We start from the raw sequence: 24,113 nt of genomic DNA on the forward strand, positions 1-24,113 counted from the left end.
AGTCAACAACGTCAAAGAATTTGTCCCTGATTTTATTACATCAGAATAACTAACACAGATATAAAAAAGTATAAGTCTTCAAAATGTAAGCAATATATTTACAAGACTACGCAATCATAATTGTAAAGAACCCTATAGGCAATAAGATCACATAAATAAGCATAAAAAGTAGATCAAGTACAAACAACAGTGACAGGTACTATTCTTGAGCATATGTTTAAGGTGTAATCACACCAGTCTGTATCGGTAACTACTGGTAAAATATACCATTAGTTTGACGGCTAACTAAAAATTAGGCCACGTTATACAACTAAGTTGGATTAAAGTTAATCTTGCTTGGAAGACTCGCAAAATGCATGTCAGCATCTGGTTTGTACGACCCTGCAGCTAAAAAGGTTACGTCGACCTTGTTTCGATTCGACGGAGCGACGATATGGTGTCGTTGAGCAACATGTCAAACACGGTATCAGTGAGCTGCACCTTGACCGAGGTTTCATCCATATCATAATCTGTCCAACTTGGTTCCTCTTCACGCATTTCTTCAATCTGAAAGAAATGGTTTCAAAACGTTGTGATATCATTGGAACAAATTTTTCTCCAGACCACAAAACACCTATCAAGCGCACGAAAAGCTTAACTCATTATTCATTGTCATGACGAAATTATTGTGGTAACGTAATTAACGATAAACAATACATTACACTGAGGAAGCACGCAATCGATTTAGGCAAGTTATAGAAGTTATGACATTGGTGACCGCGTACCAGCAGAAGGTCGACGTTATCCTTCTTTTTCATGTTACCCCACTTCATGGTGTGACGTAAGTGACCCTTCTTCCGGGCTGTAGGAAAACTGTAGAGACGAGAGATTTCGTTTCTGACCACCATTAACGCTTCCTACACAAGAAAACAACAGATAGTCACGATTTAACCCTAGGCACTGAAAAACATGTAAAAGTGTATAGTAGGGTGCAACAGTTCAGCATGTTGGTCACACACTATGTTGCAAAACACCTGCTTATGGCAAGGACACTAGTTTCTTTTAACGGCAGAAGGTTGAGTCCTCTGGCCGTACTTTATGCATCAAATTTGATCTTTCAAAACCAACGAGTCCCAGTTAACTTAAATATGTTTTACAAACAACTACGAAGCGTCCAAGCTTTGTTTGTATCAATAACCACAAAGTATGCATCAGCAAGAGACGACGGTAGTGACGTGGGACACAGCAGAATCGTGCAGTTCTTCACCACTGAGTAATAGTGACGTCACAAAGAGGAAGACAACAGAAAACGTAACAAACCTCTTTTGTAGAAGGGACTGAGCGGAAAAATCCTGATGTTCGTTTCCTCTTCACCTTTTGCCAAATCATACTTCGAGACATGTCTACGTCGACCTTGTACATCGCCAATAAGAGGTCGCGCACCTTTTCAAAAAACATGAGTGGAATGGATAATAATTGGTTAACGCGATGAAACTTGTTTGAGCATTCTTGTTCGCAAATTTAAGAGTTAGACTTTAGCAAGAATCGGCGAACTAGATAACTGGTTGCGTGGGTCTAGTGATTGATCGATCAAGTGCCGATCGCTAAAAATCAACCTCAAATTTGAATCTAAACACCTTACCAAAAACTTAGATATATTCATTAATATGCTGATTTCTTTTAGAAACATTTGAACAAAGCAAACACGAAAAACGAGGTCTAACCAAGTCAAAAACGCTTCTTCTGAAAGCTTCGGTGTGATAACCTGCGTTATCATCCTCTGCGTTGCCATCAGCGTCACAAATGTCAACCGGCATCTCGTCTTCAGCGAGTAACTCTTCGTTGTTGTGTTTTGCATAACAATGCTCGAACTGGATGGAAAAAAATGGAGTAACAGTTGTAGTCCGGCATTCTAAAGGTTAAAACGCGGAAAGAATTTTCAATACGTACAGCTTTGTCGACAAATGTCATGATTTCACTTTGTTTGCACGGAACTTTCACTTTTATCAGTTGTTTATCGATCTGCTTGCCAACAGCTTCGGTTGATTCAACCTGTGCATCAGCAAGGGGTAATTGATCAAATGCAAGTCGTTTGATATCATACAAGCCATGTAAATCGTCGGTCCAAGCGCAATCATGCGTTTAATCAAACTTACCTTGTTGGGCCAGTGAATGTCTTCTTTTGATTCATCGTGCTTGTCTTTATACTGGAAATCAGATAAACCGAAGTCGTCGTCAAACCATTCTTCAGATTCCTAAAGCAAAAATATGGTTTAGAAAATTACGATAGAATGATAGTTATTCAAATTAATTGTTTTTTAAATCCAAATGTTTTGAAAAAAATAGTAACGAGCCTAACCTGGCTGGTACCAAAAACAGGGGACACTGGACGGGTGAACACAGGTTCAACCTCTTCGGTATTTCTTACAATATTTTCCACTTCATCGCTACTTTCGTGGTCACGTAAAGCCTATTTTAAAAAGTGTCATAATAAGGTACTTCGCAACATTTAGCCAACTTCAAACACTGTAATTTTTGTTTCGTTAAGGAAAAAAAATTAAAAACAACAAACACAAAGGAAAGTAAAACTACAAACTTTTTTAATCGGACTGTCAACTTTCAGCCATTTTTCTTTTCTATCTTTGCGAACTGCAAATGCCTGTTAAAATGTGTGAAATACCAGTAAACCGTAATATTTTCTGCATAGGCAAATCTTATCAAGTAAAACAAACCATTGCAATTGCATCATCAAGAATGTTGCTGGTGAGTGCTTCAGTAACTTGGGAAGACTTATCTGCACTCTAGAACAAAAATCAGGGTACTAAAGCGATTGTTTACCATCCTTGAGAGGTTTTGTGGTTAATTTTCAACTTTAAAAAACCTTCCATTAAACAGCACAATTTACACAAAAAATTACAAGTTCTTTGGCGGGTGAGTCATGTTGCATTTGCTGCAAAAGATTTTTAGCGGATGAAGTTAATTTGGGATGTAACGGAGATCGAGGTTGCTTCTGATCAACTTCCTCCTGCATAAAAAAAAGAGTAAACTAAACTGATATAAATCAGAAAAAGATCAGTTCAAAATTACTGACCACTGGTTTCATCTGCTGTTCGGGTAAACTGGAAAGAGCATCCGCCGATTTCTGCGCATTCACAACCAACCTGATGGATTCCTAAAGGCAAATATTATTGTTCTGAGAGTATCTTAAAATACGAGGTGTGACAAAACAGTAACGGGACTATATCTGCCACGCTCTTGGATCAATGCCAATCGGCAAGCCACTTGTTCACCATGCAACACAACTTCTTAGCTCTTTTGTGTTGAAAAATATTTACGTAGAATACGTAAAACGTTACGTTTACTGAAGAACCAGATATCTGCTTTTCCAAAATTTCAATAAACATAAAACGCTGACCTTTTTAATCAAACGAAATCTAAAATAAAATTAAAAGATATCAACACTTTACACCAATATCTATTTTACATAATAAAGCTCTCATCAATCAAACCTTTATTAAATCATGGAGTATGTTGCTGCATATTTCATCAACCATAGCTTCATGTTTTTGCTCTGTTAGTTTATCATGGTCAGAGATAACTTCATATGTCTTCTTTTCGTTTCTAAATTCGCCATCGTTGTTAGATATAACAATCTTCCTTCTAAAGGGTGTTTTAATTTCAAAAGCTTACTTACATATATGGCGAGTGAATAGCACCAGGTAGTTCACTTTCTTCTAACAACTGCATTCGTGGTGTGGTCCCATCACAAATATCTATGCCCTCGTGTTCATGATCTGATTATTGGCAAAATATATCCCACATTTAACTCACAACCTACTTTAACAACCAGAGTGTCGTTTCAACATGCTTACAATAGTGACAAATTGTAGAGGAAAAAATATCCAGCAAAAAGCTTGGTAAAAACAATCTGGACAAAGCATTAAATTACCATAAAAATCACAAAACATTTAACACGGGCGCTGGCGAAAGGCAAGGCTAAGGTCGCAGTTCGATGCAAACCATTTTGTTTTGGACTGAGTACCTTTGAGTAATAGACCAATCGTTTGGCGAGGAGTGGGAGTGGATGGAGCAGAATCTGGAGACATCAGTGGAGATGCAACAGGAGTTTTATCTTCATCATGAGTCTGTGGTATAAAGAAAAGTTTACAGAAACTCCTAATATTGACTTTAGTCAGACACAGTCAGGCACAATGCAGAAAAAGTATTTCTGAAATTTTTTACCTCGTTTGTTAACTTCAAAAGTGGAGCAGATAAGTCACTTTTTTCTGAAAAAATTTCGCTCAGCTGTTCTCCTATCTCCTCCTCTGTTGCAATTGAGTCTTTTTCGAAAGTGTCATCCAAGTAATCCTCCTTAAAAAATGGAACTATTACCAAGAAAATAGAAATAAATAGAAAATAGACTGAGAAGGTTAACAATTTCAAGAATCAAGGAACTGCTCTCATATTATTGAAAGTATTTCGTCTTGAAGCTGATCCATACCTTGCTGCTTTCAGCCTTGGACAGCGAGGCGGTGTTGAGTTCAGTTTTATGAAGGACCTCAGGCTTGTCACCCGAAATATGAGCACTTTGTTTATTAGACTCATGTTTATTGCGCTTTGACTTTGATGAAAATATGTCCAGTTTGTTTGGCCGAGCATGAGGTAGATTTTCTCCAGAAGGAGAATGTTTATCATGATGACGAGAAGGAAGAGTTTGCAGAAAGGATTTCGATGTGCCATTTGGTGTTGTCGCATCTTCTGGCGAATTACGATCTTCATCAAAAGTCAGAGATCTGCTAGATCTGAAGAATGGAACGAGCTGTAATGAACGAGCTGTTACAACTAAGTGCAGAAATCCTGAGGTATCTTTTACCTTCCACTACTTTCAGAATCAGATCTCTGCTTCATGGATGCTGAAGCAGGGAAAGACTTTTGCGAGCCAGCTCTTGGAGATACATCAGGAGAAGGGATGTTGGTTGCACTGCTCCTTAATGTCCGACTCGTCTGTTGCGTTTTATCACTTTTCCGTGGACTACGAATCTGTGGTTTTGCAATTACTGTCGGCGACAGAGATCCATGTGAGGTGTCTAATCCCAGGTAGATTTCTTGTTGAGTGGTTTTTATGAAAGCATCATACGCCTAAACATAACAAAAAACAAATTTGAATGCACGGATTGCTGAAAACCATTGATTAAAATTCATATAACATCTTAATCTTAGGCAGCAATTGATATTCAAAATAACAATGATTGCATTTATCTGGCTCTAACACAGCTCTATTAGTCCCTCTCAAAAATGAAACAAAATTAACAGATAAAAGTGAGGTAGAAACCTCGATTTGACTTTTCAAACTAGCTTCTTGCGCTCTCAAGTGTTCCTTGTGTTTCTGTTTCTTCAAACGGTCTGCAATCAGCCGACGTCTCTTAAGCTCCTCCTTTAAAGCATTAACAAATTCATAACCAAGCATTAACCACCACATAACCAATAATGTGAAGCCGATGAAAAACAACAATACCAAACCAATCACCGAAATCCACACGTTTGGAAATTTAATACCTTAAGTGCGTGAACTCTGCATTCCACATCACTCTGCTCCGTTTCTGACTGGGTTTGGGAGAAGGATTCATCAGACCAGAACTCTGACGAATCTCTTCGTTTTAACCTTCCTGGGTCAGTTGCCGAGGGCTGTGTTTGGCTAATGAGGGGAGTAGTTGCATCTGGTGTGGAACCACTGGATCTGAAAATGCAGGGAAAACACATGAGACCGATACAAACTGTAGTTCATACATGTTATGACAAATAATCTCATACATACGAAAATACTTGTTTGAAGCCTAATCTAATGAAAAAAGACAACGCTTTGTCAATTTACTTAAATTTCTTAAATGGGCAGCAACAACAACAGTAAAAGAATCTGGGCATTGTTTTCCGAGCTCTAGGCACATGAGCAATAATAATTAGTGCTACTGATAATATATCAAAGTTTGCCATTGAGATTCATAACACCTAACGTAGTTTACTTTACAATAAATAAAATGCAAACAGTTCATAGAGCACTGTTTAATAGGACAATGTTGACAGGCCATATGTAAATGAACATACTGAGAGCATCAGTTTTTGCTGTCCATATTACACATTGATTACTCAAGCGACAAGGTAATGATCTGCTTGAACAAGCCAAGCTGACAACAATGTTATTAAATACATATATCAAATTAACTATCTAACTATCCATATTGTTTTGCACAGACATCTTGATCATTTTGCGTTTGCCTGCCGAACTTAAACATTCCTCTCTGAACACATAGGCTATAGACTTATTTCTATATAGCTAAAATAAACCAGAGTTTAAATGCATTGCAGCCCACGTATATCCCTTACTGACAACATAACATAATCAATGACATCACCATCTAAATTTATTTCAGAAGAGCTTAAGGTTAGATGGTCACTTGAGACTACACAACCATAAATAACTGCAATGCAAAACGCCTAACACTGTCAAAAGGTCATAAAAGCATTGGTGACAACAATTTCCCCACACTTTCTATTCTAACTTGTCTGACAATATTTAACTAGCCACAATGCATTGCAGTTTAACCTAAGTTACTGCATAATAATAAACTTGTTGCTTTCTTTGACCAAGGAAGTTACATGCGATTGATTGGAATGGCCTTACAGGCAACAAACCAATCAAACAACTGTCAATCAACTAGTATGCCATGCATTAATGAAGTGTGAAGACAGTGAAGCAGTTGTATGTTAATTAGTTTGTTAGACTTCTACTACTGTTGAATGTTGATGGCTGTCTTACTGGCCAACTTCTTTGCTGCTCAGATGCACTAACCGGTAACTGTGGGAAGGTAAACTAGACTCACGATAAATAATACAATTATTTATAAAATCATATTGGCAATAAAAACAATTTAAGCAACTTACTTTGCAGGCTTTACGCTTGGTGTAGTTTGATGAAAAGGTAACTGGGTAATGGTATTTGAAGTTTTAAAATTGACGTTATCAGTTGCTTCAAAACTCTGGCTATGATAATCACCTAAAGTATCTTCAGTAGAAATATCTTGCAACCTTTAAAAAAAAACAACAGTGTTTGCAATCTTATGCATATATATAATGAGATATTTTTTTGTTTTGATGTTCCATTGATAGCCTATTTGCTGGACAAACAAATCTATACGGATGTACAGTAGATACAGTACGTCACTTTACTACATTTTACTATAAATATGGATACATTATTTTTTATGGTTCCACTGCCAATAGTTTAACAAAGTCTTATGCAAACCACAGTGGGTTTGTGTTTTTTTTAGTTATTACCAACAATAAAAGAAAACTTTTCTATCTGTAACTAATAAAACAGGAACACGATTTCGTGCTAAAAACTGTTTATTTACTTGGATACAGTCTGTCTGGAGGACGAAGAATCTTCATTTTCTCCAGGAGCAATATCTTCTGCAACAGAAAATGCTGCTGAAGATTGCCGATCACCTTTGTCAGAACTTTTTGCAGCAACTGAAGCACATAAGGTTCCAAAATAAAAATAAGTATGTGAAATGTATTTCAATTGTTTTTAGTTTAGCAGTTTGTATTTATAACTTGTTTTTACTAAACACTTAATACCTTTCCCCTTTGTGTGTTCTTTAGTATTCCAAGCAGACAAGGCTTGTTGCTCAATATCAAACACCTAATATAAAAAAGCATGACAATAAGAGATCAATGAATTTACATTTAAAAATTAAAAGTTGAGCAACGCAAACCTTTTCTTCTTCCTTATCAAGTTTTCTTTTCCACTCCAGCAATCTTTCAGCTTCTTTCTTTCTCTTCAATAAAGCTTTTTCTCTTGCAGTAAGTCGTCGATCATCCAAGCCACCCATGGCCTTTTTTAACTTCACCATAAATCTACTTGCCTATAGATATGCAAGAAAAAGGAAATTAAAATCTATGACCTCATAAGATTCAGACTCAAATATGCAGTTTAGCAAATAGCACAGTGTGATTTACTTGGGAACTTACAGTTGTGTTGCTGAGATTAAGGTCCGACTCACTAAGTTCATCTAACTCAAAGGCAGCCACTGAAGATTTGGATTGAGTTGCAGTGGATGGTACTGGATGAGCTAATGCTGGTTTTTGAGGAATTTCAGAACCAGAATTTACATCTAAAACATATGAGCAATAGTTTTATGGAAAGCTACGCAAACCAAGACTTTCAAAAATAACTGTAAGTTGTATACAGTGAGAGCTCATTAATCCAGACCATTGATTCAGGTAAGTGAGGGTTCTGGAATAACAAAATCGCATACAATGATGGAAATCCATTCCTTGGTAATTCGTGTTGAGAATTCGATGGTGAAAATTTTAGAGAAGTGAACTTTGGAATAACGATCTCTCACTGTATTTGTTCCAGAGAGAACAACTGCTGTTACTATTGGTATTTACAAGTTATCATATATATATAAGAGTAAGAAGTTTGATACAAAACTCTTTTCATAACTCTACTCCTAATATTTATCTACATATTTACTATGTTTTTATCTAAATTGTTAAAGTAGCTTTACGATACCTTGGCCCTTCAGCTTCTCCTTAATTTGTTGAGTGGAAAGCATTATTCTGTTGATATCTTGTTGTTGTAGTAACATCAACTCACGGTCCTGGCTGGCTGCTTTATTTGCAGCTACATGAATAATAATGAAGTCTTTAAAGTCACCATTCAATCAATTATTTTATTTTTTCGTCAAAAGCGCGGTGGGGACGAAAAATCAAGCCAGTTGTTACTAACACGCGCCAAAGAACAGGAAAAAGTGACAAGGCTTAAAACGTGCTCAAGAGAAATAACGTCAATATTTGCTGGTAACAACTAGTACGGCCACTAAACCTATAATTAGTTTATTCCATAAAACATAAACTGAAAAAGCGAAAATTAAGCAGACGAGCAGGTGGTGTATTCAAGTAACTGGAATTTGCACCATACTTGCTAAAACCTAGAAACAGTGAGTTTTTTTGATAGCGCAGGCCAGATAGGTGAAAGAAACGACCAGCATGGGAAACATAACTTGTATGCTTCATGGACTCCACACAATTGTCCAGAATTTTAAATCAAGAGAAACAATTCCTCTTTCCCCTAACTTTAACCTTAGAATGTTGCAACATCGTTTTTCTAAAGACACCCTTAGCAGAGTTAGAAACAAATCTATTGGAGACAGTACTACATAAAGTATATCACAAGGGTAAGTAAGAAAGTTTTGCTCCTATGCCAGAAGTGAGAAATGCGATATAAAACAATGTGCCTGCTGGGCACATGTCTTGGCTGTCCTATTTCTGCTTTCATTTACTGGACTCTCAAAACATAATCACCAAAGTTATCTGAATATCTTGAAAAATAATTTGCACCTTAGAACCTGTCCCTTTTCGTTTTGTAAATGAAAAAATGAGGTGTTTGATATGGTGAAAAAATTTTGATAATTTAACATTTTAGTTAAAGTGGTCAATTACCATATTTTTTAATTAATGCAGAATATAATTTTGGTAATATACTGTTCGTATATCAAACTATGTGTTATTAACAAAACAGTTAACTCTAGATAATACGGTTCAATTTCATGTGAATAGGCTTAATTGCAAACACGAGCATTTGCTATTTTACAAAAATCATGAAATTGGACAATATGTGTTGCTGATCTCCTGTTGCTTTTAAAGCCACTCGTATTTCCAATACACAACACATACCAAGCACAAGGTTAAGTGAAAATTTGACAACGAGGAGATAAAAAACATACCATGCACAATTTAGTGCTGAGTGAGATTGCTGTAACAAACACATTGATGAAAACTGCCACAGCGAGGTGGCAAAATGTTTGAATTCATGTGTAATTTGTTTTCGGCCCACTGAGGTAATCTTTGCAACATCAATAAAAATAACCTGATATCCATCACTTTCTGGGCATAAACCACTCAATCATAGCCCTTAATTACATGCAGCTGTATTGGTAATATTTATCGTGTTTGGCACGCTTTATCTCACATGTTCAAGTGTTTGAAGTTGGTTGAATAAATTGATGTCACAAGTTATACAACCTGGTGATGATAAAAAGAATGAAAGGTAAAAGTGAGTAAACTTATAACTATTTCTACCTCGAAGTTTTTTTATTTCTTCCGTCTCAACTTGCAGTCGAAGTAGAATTGCTCGTTTCTTCTTCTTCAACGGAGGCATCTTGTCATCTTCACCTTTGTTGCGCACCTGGCGTTTTTTAAGCTCCAACCAGGCCAATTCTGCCTGTGTTTTCTCCTAATATAACAGCAAGGAATAGTTATATTCTGTGACATAAATACATGGCGGTATTCAGAAGAGATATTAAATCATTTAATGAAGCATTATTTTTACCTTTATAGCCTTTTCTCTTAGCCTAAGCATTGCAGACTGGTGCTGTGATCTGACTTCTTGTTCCAGCATATACTGCCGAACATGGTCTTTCATAAATCTACTGAAACTGCTGAATTCACTGTCACCGAACAAAGAGATCGATTTTGTTTTTGATTCATCAAAAGTTGGTGGGTGACCTTGATATCATGAAACAAGGTAGGTATGCTTTTGAAAACATCAGATGCAGAAATAAACCAATTGAAAATGCTTTATTTATGTCAGTAATTACAAAATTCTTTTACTTCATATATTTCTTAGTTATAAACAGACAATATCAAACTGACCTTTGGCATAATTGGGTCCAGTGTCATCAGATGATATTGATACATCAGAATGATCAAGAGAAAAATGAGATGATGTGAAGAGTGGTGACTTCCTCCTTTGAAACCTACAAAACACAAATTAATTCAACCAGTAACAAATAAATAATGTGCAAAATGCAGCTAAACTGAAACAATTGTAAACACTGTGGAGCACGAATTTGTACAACACACAAAAGTTGAGGACACAATGCCTTTCTCACATGACTATTGTGTTCTAGACTACTTTACAGAGTGATTGTGAGATCTCAAGTCCTTTAAACTAGCAAGGCTAAAGTAACCTCCTGTAGCTTTCAGATGGAATGATAGCTCTTTGAGACAATTCCATTATTTCATCTTCAGTTAAGGTATCATCAAAGTGTGCACGTGACACATCCTGATGCTTAGGAGCTTTCCCATCAACTTTTTGCTCATTACGCGCATCTTTTTCATTTGTTTGAGACAAGATTTCCTCTGATATGGAAGTACTGTACATGCAAGTATAAAAATTCAATGGTCTGAAAAAAGGGTGCAAAACACATGAAGACAAACAGAAGATTTATAATTACAAACCTAGAATTTGCTATTTTATCTAGTTTTAATTTTCCAGAAACTTCTTGTTCTTTTAGACTACTTTCTTTGGGTAAATTCTCTGAGATGCTACCATCATCTTCTGAGGGTTGAACGGAAGTAATGCTTTGCTCAGACACTATAGAAGGGGTGCTGTGGTAGTCTGATGAACTTGACTTCTTCCTTTGTTGACCTTTTGAAAAACTACTGTACGTGTCACTGGTGTAGTCACGTGAAGAGTCATCTCTGAAAAGTAGATGAAAGTAACTTCCATTTGCAGAAATATTGTCTAACTTTGTTGTGCTTGCTCGTAACAAACAACACCAAAACAAGAAGCCTGTTATTTAAGAATTGAATAACTAAACAAAATCAAAGTGTTTGGCCGGTGCTGATACAAATGATCCTTATGTCAAAGAAGAGTACTGTACTGTCATAGAGCTTTTGTGTTTTGTACCGAATATGACCTCGTGAGTAGGTGATTGGTTGCTAAACTATCATTTTACCGTGTTGATTGTGAAGGAGATTTTAGTCCCATATACTGATATCTGGGAGATTGTTTTTCTCTGTCGGAGAGTGACGATTGTTTGGAAGAGTATGAAAATTCCTGATCATCGGAGTAGTCCATTTTCTTATGAAGGAAGAGCATACATATGAGTTTATTTTTGTAGTTGATTAGTAATGAGCAACTGGTTTAAACAGGACGTAAGGGACAAACTGTGGTTACCTTTGACGGTTCTCCATCAGAGCTGGCTTGCGCAGATGCCTGTGCTTTTAATGCTGACATTTTTTGATTTGCCTCGAATGCTTCTTCTTTTGCTTTCAAAGTCAATCTTTCCATCTCATACTCGTGTTGTAACTGACGTGACTACAATGAAATTGAACAAGCAAATAATTCATTTTTATCTACAATGGTATCGGAAATAGCAAATGCTGATATTTAAAAACAGCTGTAGAAATTTACCTTTAAAATCTCCGCTAATGAAACAGTTTCTTGTTGAGCCATTGCAATGCCTTGGGTATGTTCACTACCTTCTAGCTGCTTAAGTTGTTCATCAATTGCATCATAACGATTCAATTCTAATGCCATTTTACACTCAAGCACGGCTGGAGAGAATCTCGTTGAAGTGTATTGATCCGGTTTGACTTTCAATATAAATGAGTAAATTTTAAACTCTTTCTATCACAGGACTATGCTGTAAGTATTGGTTTTCAAATTATTTTTGGTCACCACCTTTTGGTAACGGATGGAATCCAATAGACGAGTCAGTACGATCTGATAGTGTTGTTTCACTGTCATAGTCAGCACTCTCCATTGCAGTACTGACATGATGCTCCACACTTACACCTGGTAGTTGAGATGGTTTATTAGAAATGACGTTACTCAGCAGTGGAGATGCTGACAACAGTGCAGGATGATCATCATTCTCACTATGATGAACTGGGACAGGAAAATCCTCCACTGGAGAAGCAGGATTAACTCTAGAGAATCCCGCCGAGTGGGGCTGATAGTCATCACTATTCTGTTCAAAGTTTGTGTTTTCAGCCGTAGGTTGTCTAGGAAGTAACCCTACAACCTCAGTTGAACCGTCAAGATCTTCTCCAAGTGTTGGATCGAATGACAGTGGTGCACTGTCTTTATTTCTTTGGGTGATATCAGGACCAATATAAGCAGGTTTTACGAAAGATGTTTCTTGATCTAAAACAATGGCATGAAAATAGTTTCATGAAGGTAAACTTCCAATGTTACATCAAACTAATAACATAAAAAATGAAGTGGCAGGCTGGCTCTGGGATGAAAGGCAATTACAAGAAAAACTAGAAAAAGCAAGACTTGCCTTTGACGTTTTAAGATCATAAAACAAACCTGGAATCTTATCTTTTTCCTTTGAAAGGAGTTTTCGATTTTTCATAGACTTTATATACTTCTGTGTGAACACATTCATGACACTGTACTTATCACCATGAGTTTGTTTCCATGGTGATTTTCCTGACTCCTTGCTACTGACATGATTTTCTTGGAGGTCAGTCATAGAATAAGCAGAAGATTTTGGTGAAGAAATACACATACGCGGACTGTGAGGTGCTGTAGTCATATAAAATGAAGATAAAGAAAAACAAAGACTGACTGCTTCAGCTACTTGCCAAATTCTATTGAAAATCACTTCATTTTAATGTGACATAAAAAATACAGTACCATGCCGAGGTCCATCTGGAAGGCTATCATGCACAGAAGAACCACCACAAAATTCACTCTTATGCAAATCTCGCAGTATTGCTGAAAAGGAACGATCTGTGGAAAGCCTGTCATCATTTGGTGGGATTTCTTCCATAGATACTGCAGGTTAGAATAGAAAAATGTCATTTAAAATATGGACATAATACTTTACATACACTAAAAGTGATGTTTATCCATAAAGGATTGAAAACGACGATGTGCTCACCATCAAGGTCATTTGCTGGGACTTTCGGGATTTCATCATCCATGAGTCTAAAAATTTAGATATTCATTTTATAAGGAACTATTAACTGAACAGATTTTCTGGCTTAAAACTGTTTTTGCAATATCATAGTACTATACACACCATAAATAATTTTACAAACTACGATAGCTTTAACTTAGCAACTAAAGTGCTGTAGTAACCATGTTTGATGTTTTAGTTACAATCATGCAAAATACAATAGAATGCAAATCTTGACAAAAATAACAGTTAACCTCTGGTGGTCTGATGTAAAATCATCCAGGACATTGCTTCGAGGGGTGCTTTTACTTCCTTCACTATCTTGATACCTGGAGGAATAGATTTGCTGACCATGATATCCTGGCAAGCTGTGATTCATCATAAACAAGCAAAGTTAAAACTAAAAACTTCTAAGGTCTAAATGTTCTGTAACTACCTACAGTATGTACCATTGTACCTATTCTATAACTACCATCTATGCATGAAAGTATAATATGGTACGCTGTTGGATTTTTCAAACAATATCAAAATTATCAAATTGTTCAAGTGAATACCTGGTGTCCTCATGATGATGTTCAGGTGAAGCAGCCGCTACTATGCTACCACTACTTTGAAGAGAAGTATTAGCATGATTTGTATATCCACCAAACCTGAAAACAATCAAAAAAATATAATTGATAAAAAAACTAATTAACAAATGAAAGACAACAAAATGTCGCAGAAAAAACTTGTGTATTATAAATTTGAGGACATGTATGACCAATACTGTACTATACTTATTATTTATACATCATGCATTTCAAAGCAGTTTTTCCTAAGAAACTACGAACATTCCTATTCAATGTAGAATGCTAACCTCTCAGCAACTTTAAGGGATAATTCTTCAATTAATGGACCAGTTACAACCGGTTTTTCAAGGAGCTGCCTTGATTCACGCTCTATTCTTTCCTGCAAATCAACGAATGAGACATAACTAATATAGTTGCTTGGCTAGATGTCCATCATAAAATTAAAATAAACTTTTGCATTGAAAACCATAAAATATATCAGAAAAGAAGAGGTACCTGGAGGAATTGAGATTTTGCCTTCAAGGAAGCTATTCTTGAAGACTTGCTTAAGTTATCTTCATAAGGCTGGTGAGAAATTGGATGGCTGGATAGACGAGAGATATCAACATTAACTCTGGGAGAAGATTCCAAACTACCATGTTTAGATAGTGAGCTATTTAATTTGCCAGTAGTGGCAATTTCTGGTTCTCTTGGTGTTGCAATTTTATCCCTGTCTGAGGCAACGTTAGAGCCGCCACTTTCCTTCAAACACTCTTCCAGTTTGAGTAAAAATGGCGAAACTTCTGTCATCTGTTTCGGTTCATCGCCATCCTGACTGCTGTCTGAAGATGAGGCGTGTTGCTCAGCTTCTAATCGTTCCATAAAAGCAGCAATTCTTTTCTCGAATCTATTAAAAGAGAAATGTGACCACTGTAATTTTCGCCTTTCTGTAACCGTTTGTATTTATTCTAGAAGCATATTACAAACACCAAACAGTTCCTGAAAACACTAATTGTAGTTAAATCTCTTAATTGACAACGGAAACAATTATAAGCCAAAATGTTGTGAACAAGAACAAAGATACCTTTCAGGTTTAGGTGGAACAGCTTTTTCAATGGCTTCTCTGGTGAACGTTTCGTCAGAAGTATTTTTGTGTACATTATGACCTAAACAAACATGCAGCAGTGATTTCATTATGTTATGATAATAACTAAAAACAGGGAGTGTTTAAAGAGTGACTTTTCATTTGTCAGCAAAGAATCCATCAAGAATGAACATCAAAGCAAGTTAACTACATTAACATTACAGAGAAAGCTAAATATAACAGAATTGAAATGATGACAGCTTGTTACCTGCTTTAATTTTTCTTTTTCTAGTTTCTCTTTGTCGTTTGTCCAATTCATTTAAATGTCTCGCTATTTTTTCATTTGTCTCCTTTTCATGCCTTCTCAGTTCAGCTTGTTTCTTCCTACGATCTTCTTTTTGTTTGGCCATGTACAACTGTACCTGTGTCTGGTCGTAATGACGTGATTTTGGTGGTCGCGGTTCTACATAAAAAGCATTGAATAGTATTTTTGATGACAATGATTCATTCAAGTTTCAGAACTGTAATAAATAAGAAATTTAGTTGTTTGATGGTGTAACATATTCTATATCCTCCTGTACATTAATAGTGATACTTACCACATGCTCAAAAAAGATGTATGGTAATACCATAAAATATAAAGACAATACCTGTCATACATTGAGATAACATCAATACTCCATACAGACAGGAACTATTCATTGATTACCTTGATCTTTATCTTTAGCAGTTGCTGGTGGAATTTTTTTGGTTTCTTTTTGCTTTGGACGTTCATTTTTTTCTTCCATTTCAACAGATTTTACATGATCATTTTCTACATCCGATGTTGCAAACAAATCATCCAAAACAGCCTTGGCTTCAGTTGTGTAAAACTCTACATGCCATAACAAAAATAAGATAAAGAATCTTACATTAAGGAGAGAAAATCGTAAGCACTGATGCAGCATACTGCCACAGTCAAAAAAATTCATCAATACAGCTTGAACTAAAATAAAAACAACCAACTTTTGCCTAAAGGAGCTTCTTTTTCACTCTTTTTGCTTGCACTGTCATCATCAATATCTTGATGAACCATATCAGTATTTTGTGTACTGGTGCTTGTAGAAGTTCTTTCAGAAGTAACTGCATTAGAATTCACTTTGGCTTCTAAATACAGTGTAATTACAGTTTATAATTAACCCAACTAATCACTGAGAAAAAGCAACATAAAAATAAAGCATATTTGTTAGAAACGATAATAAATAATAATGCAGCAGGTTAAGAAGTTATTAGTGCAATTCTTTCATTCCATACTCATTAACTTTATGTTGGGTATGGTTTCCAAAGACAGGTTAAAAGCACTATGAAACATTCTACTTAACTGGCACATTTCTAAAGCTTTAATGGAACTCAACATACTGTCTGTAGTTGTAGTCTTTTTAGTTCGAGACTGATTTGAGCCCAAGATGGCACTGGCGATCCTGTGGCCTTCCTTCCAGGAAGCAGGGGTTATGATCGACTTTTTAAATGATGCATCTTCACTCTGAATCTTGCCTAAAAGCCATAAAGTTATTCTTCACATTTCTTCAGACGCAAGAGCATTAAAACTTTAATTGGGGATAACATTTATGGTAGAACCAGGAAATGATTTTGAATTGGGCAGTATAAAATATGTAAAATGTGGGATTTTTTTGCAGCGCTAGTCTATTTATGTGCATGTGTCTGTCTAAGGTTGACTGTCAATCTGAGTTTTTCTCCCTGTAACATCTTAACTTATAATGATAAGAATAGCTCTGTAAATCACTTAATATTAACAGTAATCACCCTTAATAATCTTACATATATCATGCATCCAAAACTTTCAAGACTTTATGAATTTGATGTAATATCATAGCATACCAATTTTTCTCACAGTTCTTTTTTTAGACTGAGACTTGTTTAATATAGTATTCCTTGATGTCAGCTTGGAAGATTCATTTCTGCGACTAGGTGCATGAAACGATGCGCCTGAGAAAAACATGAAACGGTAAAAAATGGACAACACTCAAGCCTCAGGGTCAAAACATCAGAGATGAAAAGGTAAACTTGCTTTTTGTCTTCGGTTTACTTTGTATTCTCATTGTTTTAGGCAAGTCATCTGCTTTCCACACCTTTCCATCCGATGCAAGCACACGCACTTCCGGTGCATTAAAGCCCTGGAAGTTTGAAATAAAACATTAAAATTAAAAAATTTATGTACAATAAAAAATATTTCTCATAAATGACCACATTAATACTACCAAGGATCTGGCTGTTATAAATATAATCATATGTATGATAAATTAACAATTGCAACTAAACAACCCACAAACTACTTATAAATGTTTACATGACGTAAAAGAACTTCTGAAAATTACTAGAAGATATCCGGTAACGTGAGTTTTGAAAATAAATTGTGTAACATGAGCCGATCATTGTAACTAGGTAAAAGTTTACTACTTCATTTCAACGATGTAGGGTTACATATAATTAATAGCTGTAGTTTTCATAGTCTAGGGGAAAACTTGCAGATTTCAGAAAGGTAGGCACAAAAAAACATTTGAACTTCCCGTAACATACCCCGTGAGATATCAATCTTGCTCTGAAGTTACCCTAAAACCCCTTCAAAAATTACCTTGGGCATATACTAATATACCATTTGTCTTATCCTTCAAATATCAATCAATACATGACTGAGATATATTTACATAACATATGTATTAATTTAATTATTTACTACATTGAACCTAAGTTTCTTAAATGTTGAATAAGAATAAGTTTTTTTTGCGGAGCAAAATAATACAGGCATGTGGCCAAAAAAAATTTTTTTAAAACAATAGCTGTTTAAATAACATCCACATGCCTTTTATCATCATTTTGGTTTATAAACCCAGTTTTTCCGAATCTTTGTTCAACCTGACCAGAGTATTACAAATATTATTACTACTTCTTTACTCACTCAGTGTGTTACTACATTGCATTTGGGTATTACCCTTTAGTTTCATGAGCCACGCCAAACAATTGTGACTTGACTCTTTCTGAATGTTTGGATATGTGATATGCATTGCTTATCTTTTTATGAGGTAACTATTGATTTGAGGTGTTGGCATAAAACAGGCAGCGGACCCAAAAAAAAAGACCAAACATGTTTTACGGTCACTTAGTAGTTAACCATGGCAATTCAGGTCTGGTAATAGTGACTTTGATCATTGCAACTAATGAGGTTTTTTGATCAAAATGGGTGAGTCTCAAGATGGTCACATACATTAAGTGTGGAACTAAGGAGCTGAAAATTGTTACTGTTACTGAAAACAAAATGGGGCTTGGTTTTGATGCTTACACAATTCAATGCCAGCTTCAAAAACTACTTCGACTGGAGTATAATATAGCCAACAGTTTATAAATGACTTAAAATACTCACATTGTCTGTAAAAGTAATGTCATAAAATAGATAGCATATCTCGCGCATTATTATGAAAGGCCAACAAATTTTCTTACATCATGTAAGCACAACAATCTAAGGACTTATACAAACTGGTTAAATATATAATATAACAAAAGAATAAAACCAAGTAAGTGGGGGCAGCTGGCCCAGCAGCAATCTTCCTCATGGGAATATCAGCAAGTGGATGAGTAGTTTGACGCTGTACATTTGAACTTGAACTTCTTGCACTTACAGGTGATCTACAAGTTAGCAAATATGTTAGGTATGTAAAAACATGGAATTTAAAAGAATACATACAATATGTTAACATATAATATGAAAAATAACATGTATCATACTAAATATGAAATTTAGCCATAAATTGTAAGTTTCAAAAAATGCACATATTTTGTACTCCTGTATATGACAGCAATTGTATCCAGCTTATGACATGAAAATTACATCATATTTATAGCCAATAAAAAACACAAAGTGTTTTTCAAAATTCAAAGCTTATGAATTATAAAACAAAGAGTTCACTAAAGAAAATTTCATAAAGTAGCATAAATTTACTGTTTTGTTCTAAGGAAAAGGAAAGGGCAACCATCGCAGAACAAAACTTGTGTTAAAGCTAAGTGCTGCAACATCAATTACTATGTATCCATTCATTACTACAATGAAATGTTTTTTTGAGAGCATATACGTGATACAGTAGATAATGACACGAAACAATTTGTTGTATGCGCTTTTATTGAAACAATCTTGATAAATTAGTATGATACAATGATGTTTTCATCGCACACAAGGATGACCGACAAATAAGCCTTTCAACTTTTTACCCGTCTGCGCCAAATATGCTAAATTCTGGCTGAAAAATCCTGAACAGCTAATTTTAGAATTATCCTGTAGTAAAATATTAGGCCAAAATGAAGAGAAGTAGGAACGTAATATGCTTGGGTTTCTATTTTTGTCAACCCAACTTCCTACTAAAAGTAAAAAGCAAGAAAATATAATCTTATAAGTACAATGGCGTATGTTGCCACTCCATATCAAATCCTTTTATCTAATTATTTTTTTACAAAATCCAGGATGGTTTAACCTTAAAAATGACACGACTACATAGGTGAAACATGAGCTTGAGACGTGGAAAACATTGTTCCAATATATTTATTTGGTATTATGGAAGTGGCAGCAACTTGCTGTTTTGCTAAGGTCAGTTAATTGTTGAGAGGAGTGTTAGTCGTTGTCGTACAAAGTTTTCAAAAAAGATATAAATTGCAACACTAGAAAATAATACATATGCAGTACATTCTTAAAGTGTATAATCTTAAAACAGTTTTCATAAATTATGAGACATGAGAAATTGTTTACACATACCTATTTTCTTTCTGCTTTAGTATCGTTTCTTTTAGTTTTGCAAGCCCATCAGAGTTTTCTTCAAGCTTTTTTCGTTGCCTCTTGGTGGTAAGAGGTTTTTGCAATGACTGTGTAAGAATGCTTTTGACATGGGAATTGTGGACTTCTCTGCTAATCACTGGCGACTGTTGTGTTAGGTGATCTAGAGTGGGGTTAGGTTTGTTACAAAGAACAGTCCTTGTTATTCCAGCAGCTATCACGTTTCTTCCAAGTGTATTTGGATTTCTGCTAGATGATGGAAATGGTACTGAGTTCAAATTTCGACCATACACCACATTATCTTTTGGATCTTCACTGACACTCTCAGCAAAGTGACGAAAATTAGACATTTGTTCATCTAAAAATTTGCAGTTTTTAAGAGTAAAAATAATTAATCTAAAATTAGAAAAACTACTGATAAAGCTCGTCAACTCAATATCGCTAAATTCAAAATTTAGAAAAATTCGTAAGTACGTTTACTGGTAGTATAACAATAAAACAATACTGCTTTTATATCAAACAAATTTTAATCTTTTCAATAAAGAGAACTTACAAAACACAGGATTTACAATTGTTTGGTAGAAATGCATCTATTGTTCTCCAAACACATTTATATAATTATTTACTGCTTACAACACTAACTTTGGTTAACAAAAACCTTCAGATACGAAACTCAAAGTACTTTATCTGGTCCTTCCAATTTCAACTTACTGACCTACTAACCTTCCAATGTGCATATAACATCAATATATAAAAAAATTACGTGTATATATATATTATTTAGTGGTTGTAAGAAACACGTTTAAAAATCTCCTGCACATAAACATTATGGTGTTTATATAATTATCTTAGTAAAGCAAAATTTCATTTAACTAAACATCTATTTTATCCATCGGATATAAACACAATTTAAGCAAATAAAACTGGTAGCCTACTTGTATGATATGAAAGCTGTTCTACATACAATCCTTAGTACAACAGTCTCACCTCCATGTTTGTCATATTTGTACTGGCTTGATGACAAAAAATCGCCCTCTCGAAAAGAAACTACAGGTTCACGAAATTTAGTTTGAATCAGGGAAGAAGTTTCCTGTGACAACAAAAAATATAAAAATACTATGTTTGCCACCAGGCATAGTATCAACAACAAAAGGTGCTCAACTAATGATTGAATTCTTTATTAAAACCAATGTTCGGCAAACCCATGCGTGTTAACATGTTGTTGTTAACATCAAGCCATGTTGTTGACACAAAGTGTAAGTTATTATTCAAGCATAAGTATTTCCCCTAGATACCCCAGAAAGTGCTCAACCAACACAAGTAATTACAGCTAAAATTCTGCATATCTTAACATTTATGTTTTTGATAGAGAAGTGTAAAATAAGAAAAGATTTTAAAGTCATAAGATAAGAACAAAATATTTTAATATTCATGCAAATTCAAATCTGGTAACTTTGCTCATTGCATAAAAGGAATCATGGTTGAAGTTATCACTTCGTTGTCGCGTGATAAAAATCAATCTGTTTTTTTTTTAGTAAAGAAAATTACAAAAACACTCGCAAACATTTCACTGTATTTAAAGCTGATGTTGTCTGAACTTTGTTAGGTGTACTGCGAAATGTGTAAAATGATTTCGCAGTACACCTGAAGAAGCAAGCTTATGCTTGCGAAAGTTCGTGTAGAAAAATATAAAGTTAACCTTCAGAGCGCCAAATTATATCCTGTTTTTTAGTTTAATGTATTCAAACTCAACCTAACAGCCGGAAACTTTTGTTTTCCTTGTATTCCTGATCTAATTGTTATGCACCATGATTTTCTATAATGTCACCATCACCTCAAATTTGCAACATATTTATGGTAACAATCATTTAAGCACAGAATATTTTTTCAAAGTATTTAGACCAGTTTAGCACAGGGTTCTTTGATTTTTTATAATATACAGTACTTGTTTTCGCACTATAGCCAAGGACAAATGACTAAAACATGTTGATGGAACTACCATAAACAATTAACAAACCATATAAAAAGTGTTGAGTGGTTGAGCCAATGCACAATAGGCTACTTGTATATTGTAGCAATAATATCACCTGATCTTTAGGTCGATTTGATCTGATGTATGCCGAAACATGTTCGTTGCTATTGTAATCACCATGCAAGGGATAGGGGTGTTTCTTCTCAGTTGACCAATCAGAATGCAATTTAGGTTCAGTAATGTTACGAGATCTAATACTACTTTCCATTTTTATTTACAGTATAGATATAATCTATACATGCAGTCACATATGAAACTAACATCTTTAAAATCACATAAAACAAACTATTAAATAATCATCTATGTATACATTTTCAGAAACTTCTGTAATGTAAATGTACTAATTACATAATAATATGTTATGTGATCTGTCCATCATTTATGTTGTAGAGACTTTCCTGATTTGGTTATCAATTGTATGTTTTCTATGTACTTCCACAAATAAACTTTAAGCCTAATTTATTATGCTTTTAATGTTTTGCATGCTCTTAGTTAAAATAACTTGCTTAAACGGAAATATGGAAACATTACTCATGTGTAAAAACTGGTTACTTTTTCCACAGCAACTAAGCATTCCAACTAGGATTTTCTACAGCAACAGATCTATTTATAACTTCGTGTACCAAAATGAATAGGATAATAGTGCATTGTACTAAGCACTTTCCGCTATGGTAATCTATATATATAACTGATTAGAAAGTTTGCTTATTGCAAGAGGGATTAGAAATCCCTGGAATGCTTTCCGCATAAAAACCCAAATTTTTTATGCGGTTGTGCAAATTCCTCAGAAATATGTTCCAAGGTTTGATGGTATTTCCATTGTTTGCCTCAAGTTTATGTAACTTTTGGCTTCTGTATCATATCACGATACAGCAAAAGAATTATGGCACTACGAGTGATGTTTTTACCAACTATTGTTGACTTAGCAAAGACAAAAAAATTTTACCTAATAAGCTCTCCAGTAACAAAATAAGCTTAAGCTTCAATTTTTGAGTTTTTACTTTATTTTCTTTTTAAAATCAGTAAATTAATGCCATACGTGGTAGTTCTTATTTACAGAATTAATTATATCGATAATAAAACTTGCGCCATCAGTAAAAGAACATTTGTCTTAAAAAAACTGGTTTGTAGTCGGCATTTTATCATTATCATCCAACATCTTGAGAAAAATAGTGAAATCATGGCTGGCCAATGCCATTGTTCTCACAATGCAAAAATGAGACACAAAAAATTTTGACAATGGCAGCCATTTAAACAATCATTGAATACAAAATTATGCTTTTATGTACGAATGAGTTTTTCATTATTGAAGTGGGGTACCGGTATAGGAGGTAAAATGGGCATAAAAGGTGAATGCTATTTCTTCTTTCTGCAAATAGGCTTTTATTAATATATATTGGCATAACTAAAGAGAAAATATTTTCCTAAACTATCCATGCTTGTTATATCTTATGCAAATATTTAAAGCATGATTTTCAAAGTTTGTAGGAGGTGGTACCCTGCCTTTCAAAATTATTAAAGCGTGACGATTAAGCAAAGTTAGTTTCATCCATTTAGCGATAATAAATGGCTAAATTTCAATCAGAATCGATGAAAATCTATTCAGCCCAAATAATTTTTTGATAGGAAGTTAGATAAATCTACGGTTAGTTTATACTGTTAGATATGCCTTGGAAAAAGATTGAATAGGTGCACACTTGGCTAGCCGTTGCACGCCAGAGTTAGCGTGTCTGCACACCCGAGATAACGGCGAACTCTGCCATGAAATATAGAACCTGAGGCCGGTGTCCCACACTACCCACAACCACACTTTCCACTATTACAGGTATTATCAACAGCCTAGCCTAGTAGGGGCTAACCTGCATGCGTTTTGCACAAGGATTTTTATTCGCAT

At 35.0% G+C, this 24,113-nt stretch overlaps 1 protein-coding gene across 2 annotated transcripts; it reads right to left on the reverse strand.

Moving 5' to 3' along the window:
• Window positions 1-16: 16 nt before the first annotated feature.
• On the reverse strand, window positions 17-22,479 carry LOC143468255 (centrosome-associated protein 350-like). 2 transcript variants are annotated; one of them, XM_076965350.1, is made up of 52 exons: window positions 22,275-22,479; window positions 21,175-21,277; window positions 20,170-20,545; window positions 18,938-19,052; window positions 17,440-17,545; window positions 17,250-17,357; window positions 16,770-16,904; window positions 16,377-16,517; window positions 16,081-16,245; window positions 15,640-15,834; window positions 15,372-15,453; window positions 14,804-15,194; window positions 14,596-14,687; window positions 14,294-14,389; window positions 13,994-14,107; window positions 13,722-13,768; window positions 13,475-13,615; window positions 13,145-13,363; window positions 12,512-12,976; window positions 12,242-12,423; window positions 12,005-12,145; window positions 11,784-11,908; window positions 11,284-11,526; window positions 11,013-11,198; window positions 10,696-10,799; window positions 10,373-10,548; window positions 10,123-10,276; window positions 8,555-8,665; window positions 8,008-8,150; window positions 7,752-7,901; window positions 7,615-7,678; window positions 7,389-7,506; window positions 6,919-7,062; window positions 5,536-5,716; window positions 5,312-5,413; window positions 4,853-5,118; window positions 4,481-4,781; window positions 4,222-4,350; window positions 4,022-4,124; window positions 3,674-3,773; window positions 3,489-3,600; window positions 3,071-3,151; window positions 2,897-3,004; window positions 2,712-2,780; window positions 2,576-2,638; window positions 2,339-2,449; window positions 2,136-2,234; window positions 1,930-2,031; window positions 1,704-1,850; window positions 1,300-1,422; window positions 765-896; window positions 17-546 (listed from the first exon to the last, which is right to left on the reverse strand). In XM_076965350.1, the coding sequence occupies exons 1-52, from the start codon at window positions 22,425-22,427 to the stop codon at window positions 397-399; spliced, it is 7,764 nt and encodes a 2,587-aa protein (XP_076821465.1). In that variant the 5' UTR covers window positions 22,428-22,479; the 3' UTR covers window positions 17-396. The 2 variants fall into 2 exon arrangements, with proteins under 2 accessions (XP_076821465.1, XP_076821464.1); XM_076965349.1 differs by having other exon boundaries at window positions 11,784-11,911.
• Window positions 22,480-24,113: the final 1,634 nt, after the last annotated feature.

Source organism: Clavelina lepadiformis, chromosome 8 (assembly GCF_947623445.1).
Source record: "Clavelina lepadiformis chromosome 8, kaClaLepa1.1, whole genome shotgun sequence".
NCBI lineage: Eukaryota > Metazoa > Chordata > Ascidiacea > Aplousobranchia > Clavelinidae > Clavelina > Clavelina lepadiformis.

Bases quoted from the DNA above. Each gene is read 5' to 3' on its own strand.
- LOC143468255 (XM_076965349.1), bottom strand. From the start codon at position 22,427: ATGGAAAGTAGTATTAGATCTCGTAACATTACTGAACCTAAATTGCAT. The intron at 3,601-3,673 runs GTAAGTAAGCTT...TGGCGAATTTAG, and splicing joins GCTATTCACTCGCCATATAT to AAACGAAAAGAAGACATATG. The intron at 2,781-2,896 runs GTAATTTTTTGT...TTTTTGTTCTAG, and splicing joins ACTCACCCGCCAAAGAACTT to AGTGCAGATAAGTCTTCCCA.